At 43.9% G+C, this 5000-nt stretch overlaps 1 protein-coding gene across 4 annotated transcripts in view; it reads left to right on the top strand.

The window, feature by feature from the left end:
* Nucleotides 1-5000, top strand: part of cbfb (core-binding factor subunit beta) — a 54438-nt gene that overhangs the window by 37011 nt on the left and 12427 nt on the right. For all 4 annotated transcript variants that reach the window (XM_083654835.1, XM_083654834.1, XM_083654836.1 and 1 more), the window contains exons 4-5: nt 2576-2692; nt 3670-3765. In XM_083654835.1, the coding sequence (XP_083510961.1) occupies nt 2576-2692; nt 3670-3765 (213 nt within the window). The remainder of the gene's footprint in view (nt 1-2575; nt 2693-3669; nt 3766-5000) is intronic.

Here is a 5000-nt window from a genome sequence, read left to right as displayed (position 1 = left end):
TTTTGGACAGGCATCATCATATCATCAGTTGTGTTTTGGACAGGCATCGTCATATCATGAGTTGTGTTTTGGACAGGCATCGTCATATCATGAGTTGTGTTTTGGACAGGCATCGTCATATCATCAGTTGTGTTTTGGACAGGCATCATCATATCATCAGTTGTGTTTTTGACAGGCATCGTCATATCATGAGTTGTGTTTTGGACAGGCATCATCATATCATGAGTTGTGTTTTGGACAGGCATCGTCATATCATGAGTTGTGTTTTGGACAGGCATCGTCATATCATGAGTTGTGTTTTGGACAGGCATCGTCATATCATCAGTTGTGTTTTGGACAGGCATCGTCATATCATGAGTTGTGTTTTGGACAGGCATCGTCATATCATGAGTTGTGTTTTGGACAGGCATCGTCATATCATGAGTTGTGTTTTGGACAGGCATCGTCATATCATCAAATGTATTTTCCTCGAGCCGAGCCAATGAGCGTCAATAAACAGCGCAAGGGGCGGAACTAATGCCATTGTCGAGTGCGCTGACAGCAATGGCGGCCGCCATAGACCAGAACTGCGTCGCGTCTTCAAGTGTCCAGCTCCAAGGCCGCGCCCCTTTTTAGGGGAAACCCACCATAGTAAACGACGGTACAAGAAACCGAAACCACTTCAAACAAACTATTTAAAACGGTTTAATTTGATAGAGATATGCCGAAGAGTTGCTGTGTTGTTATAGTTTCACTAACAATAAAAAAAACAAAAAACTGGTCTGCGATAGGGTAGGCGTGACACCGTCAATGTGGACGATGCATGTAACCTGGTGGAAACTGGATACAGCATTCATATAAGGCAAGTACCTCGTGTCGATGTATCTTGCGCATTCTATGGCCGGCCGAGTTGAAATATATTGTCATGTCATGGTGTCTTTGGGTCATTTATAAAGGAAATTAATTCTGTTATTTTTCTATAGATGTTTTGGGTACTGCTATTTTACATTGAAGTCAACGCGAGTGGCTTGTGTTATCCCCTAAAAAGGGGCGCGGCCTTCAAGTTTTGCAAATTACCCGGATGTGCTGTTCTGGTCTATAGATGAGAGAGATGCTGCTATCGAGGCCATTTTAAATCGAAAGTGCACACACACACACACACACACACACACACAGAGACAGAGAGAAAATGTGTTTAAGCAAATTATATTTATTTTTGATCACTTTGGCTCTGCTCAGTCCAATACAAACACTCACTAATGCTGGCCTGACAGCCAGCCATAACACACACACGCATACAGACACACACACACACACACACACACACAAACACACACACACACGTGCACGCACACACACACACACGCACACACACACACACACACACACACACAGACCAATGCAAAACGTACATGCTCATATGCAATCAAGTGCACTCTGAGCCATGCAGAGCACTCTTAGGAGTGTGTGTGTGTGTGTATGTGTATGTGTGTGGTGTGTGTGTGTGTGTGTGTGTGTGTGTGTGTGTGTTGTGTGTGTTGTATGTGTGTGTGTGTGTGTGTGTGTGTGTGTGTGTGTGTGTGTGTGTGTGTGTGTGTGTGTGTGTGTGTGTGATGTACTAGTCTAACACTCACTCGTACTAGAGAGGGTTTGACGTAGTTAGTGGTTTACACCTTCACACAGCAGTTAGACCAGGGGGAGGAGGTCCATGTAGCAAAACACAGTGCTTCTCATTGTTGTGGAGAAGCAGCTGATGCTTTGTGACGCTGTGAAGCTACAGGCGCTTCCCAACGGCCCGCAATCAAACATCGCCTCATATTGTTGTTTTCCAGTCTGGCTCGCCATCCCCAAATGATTCCGGAGCAACAGCAGAGATGGTTTCTGTCTGTTATTTTGCCATCAAGTCTGTCATTTTGTACAGCGATGACTGGCATGTCTAGACACAGCTTAGGCACAGCTCTTCCCAAATAGAAGAGCTTGAATGAAATGCTTTGGAAGTGGGTTTGGTACCGTCCTGCCGACACCAGAGGTTCTGACACTGACAACACTGACAAGGGGAATAAATGTGCCTGTATAATCTGTCATAAATTATTTTCATAGTTATTTATGGTGTGAGGCACCACACTAGAGTGTGTGTGTGTGTGTGGGGGGGGGGGGGATACTGTATCAGAATTAAATTGTATATGTAGAATATGTAAACAAATGCTACTTTTTGTATTAAGGCTATTTATATGGGTTTTTATCATCTTCAAATTACTAAATGCAAATTTACATTTTTTTTGTCAGTTGATGAACAGAGTAAATAGTTAGTAATTTACAGAGGGGGGGGGGGGGGGACTTTTTTTGCATACAAGGAATATGTCATTTTGGCAAAATGGCACTTAATGGGTTCTTGTTTTGTTTTTATTGTTCTGTTTATTTGATCAAAGAAAAGGTGACAGTACATCACAGACTGTGTTCAATGTAGCTGACAACTCCTTCACATCTAGATAGAAAGACTTTGCTTCTTAGTATTTCTGAAATGCACAGCTGACATAACCCCCCCTGTTCCCATCCCCCCCCCCCACCCCCCCCCCCTTACTTCCGGATGTCTCAGGTCCATTTGAAGGCTCCAATGATCCTGAATGGGGTGTGTGTGATCTGGAAAGGCTGGATCGACCTACAGAGGCTGGATGGAATGGGCTTGCTCGAGTATGATGACGAGCGGGCGCAGGTAACACACACCGGGGCACGCACACAAACACACACACACACACACGCCGGGGCACGCACACACACACACACACACACACACACACACACACACTCACCTCTCAGACCACATCATGTGTTATCTTTCTCTCAACGTCAACGAGCCCGTCTCTCCGTAGCGGAGGGTCTGCCCACGTGGGACTAACGGCGGGGACACAGCAGAAGTGTCTCCGTCACAGAGGCAGTTGAATGTCTCTGTCCTTGTTCACAGTCTCTGGTGTGTCCCAGGCTCAGTGATTGACAAACTATTTAGAAATACATAATACATGCATTTATCCATATGTAATGATTTAGACATGCACTAATGGTTAGTGAGTGGCTGTGTTCTTAGATGTTTTCTAAACAGTAATACTGCAATTTGCCATTAATTCAGCTAACATTAGTTAGAAAGCATTTACTAATTGTTAGTGAAGTATTTTGTGTGAGCTCATCTAAGGTGAAGACCATCTAGGAGGCCTTTGCCTTACAAAGCATTTACACATGAGATTGGAAGGCTGGCAATACCTGAAGTACCATTCCAGCAGTACCTCAAGACTCACAAAAGTCTCAAAATAATTTTCTCAACAGAAAAAGGAAACGGAAACAACACAAAGTGATCTAGAAAATATACATATTTATTGAAAGATGCAAACAAATGCAAATAGGTTCGCTTATTAATCATGAATAAAACATTTATAACTGTGTTTATGAATTACCGGTACTTATGCATGTTTATTAAGTTAGAAACAATGCTTTATAAATGATTTACTAATACTTAAATAATGCTTCATAGCGTGCAGTTATTATAAAGTGTCACCTGTCCCTCTTCTCCCTCAATTTAATCTGTCCCTCTTCTCCCTCTCTTTCTCTCTCTCTCTCTCTTTCTCTCTCTCCCTCTCTTTCTCTCTCTCTCCCTCTCTCTCTCTCTCTCTTTCTCTCTCTCTCCCTCGCTCTCTGCAGCACGAGGATGCTCTGGCCCAGGCGGCGTTCGAAGAGTCTCGACGCAGAACCCGAGACTTTGAAGACAGAGACCGCTCACACAGAGAGGACATGGAGGTGAGCGGGCCTGGGCCCAGTGTGGGCCTGAACGTGGCTTTCTTAATGTTAATGCAGGAGTGATGGCCCTTGGTCAAAAATGGTGACGCACAGACGCAAACGTGGCGTGGATTTCAAAATAAAAGAATATAATGTTTATTTTTTATGGCGCCGTCGTAGCGATTAATATCGATGTTTTCACTGCGCATCGATGCAGTTGGATCGTTGATCATTGAATCGATGCATATTGATGTATCTAATAACTATAGCTCCAGCTGTAACAGTGCTGCATTCAGGGCCTCATGACTAGACTTACCCTTCTGGAAATTTGCACATCATATTTTCGGATTTGTTTCACTTTCCTATTTCATTTACCTTCTCAAAGCATCTTCAAAAACAACTAGGACGATCGCACCGCAGATATATGCCTCCCCAAAAAAGTGAGCAGTCGACATCTGTGTCTGTCCAGACTTTGACGTTTGAGCCAAATGTGCCGAAATTCCGTCAAGGCGTTCGTGAGATATCTCATTAACAAGCTATAAAATGGCGTTCGTGAGGTCACAGTGACCTTGAACTTTGACCATTGACCACCAAAATGTAATCAGTTCATCCTTGAGTCCACGTGGACGTTTGAGCGAAATTTGTCGACATTCCGTCAAGGCGTTCCTGAGATATCGCGTTAACGAACATCGGGCGGACGGATGGACGGACGGACAACCCGAAACCATAATACCTCCGGCTTGGCTCTCGCCGGCGGAGGCATAAAAATGATAAATTGCTAACAAACAAAACAATTTAGTATAATGGCAACATAGTGGTGTTTGTAACTCGTTTTCAGCAATTATGCCTTGAATTTGGTCCACATTTTCCATCAGCTTTGTCATATTTGTGAGTTTATATTTAATATGCACTATGCCAGAGAAGATTAAGCATATTCATCAAGCAACAAGTCAAATTTCCAGTAGGAGCTTCTATGCTTTAGCTTTAGCTTTAGCGCTTGGGGTGGCTCAAGGCCCAATTATACTCTACGTTAAAGACGGAGACGGAGACGGACAGAGCCTTCTGTCCGTACTCTGCGTTCATTTCGTGCGTATTTCTCTCCGTCCTCTAAAAGCTTACGGATACGCATGAAACGGAGCAGAACCACACACACATTCGCACATTTGACTCTCTACTGCCCACTGGTGGATGTATTGCTTAACATGCTACCAACAAAGTATGTGGGCAGTGACGATTACACCGTTTGAAACGGACGC

Source organism: Poromitra crassiceps (assembly GCF_964638095.1).
Source record: "Poromitra crassiceps genome assembly, chromosome: 18".
Lineage (NCBI taxonomy): Eukaryota > Metazoa > Chordata > Actinopteri > Beryciformes > Melamphaidae > Poromitra > Poromitra crassiceps.
Note: the sequence above shows the minus strand (reverse complement) of the source record. Positions and strands in the feature narration are given on the sequence as shown.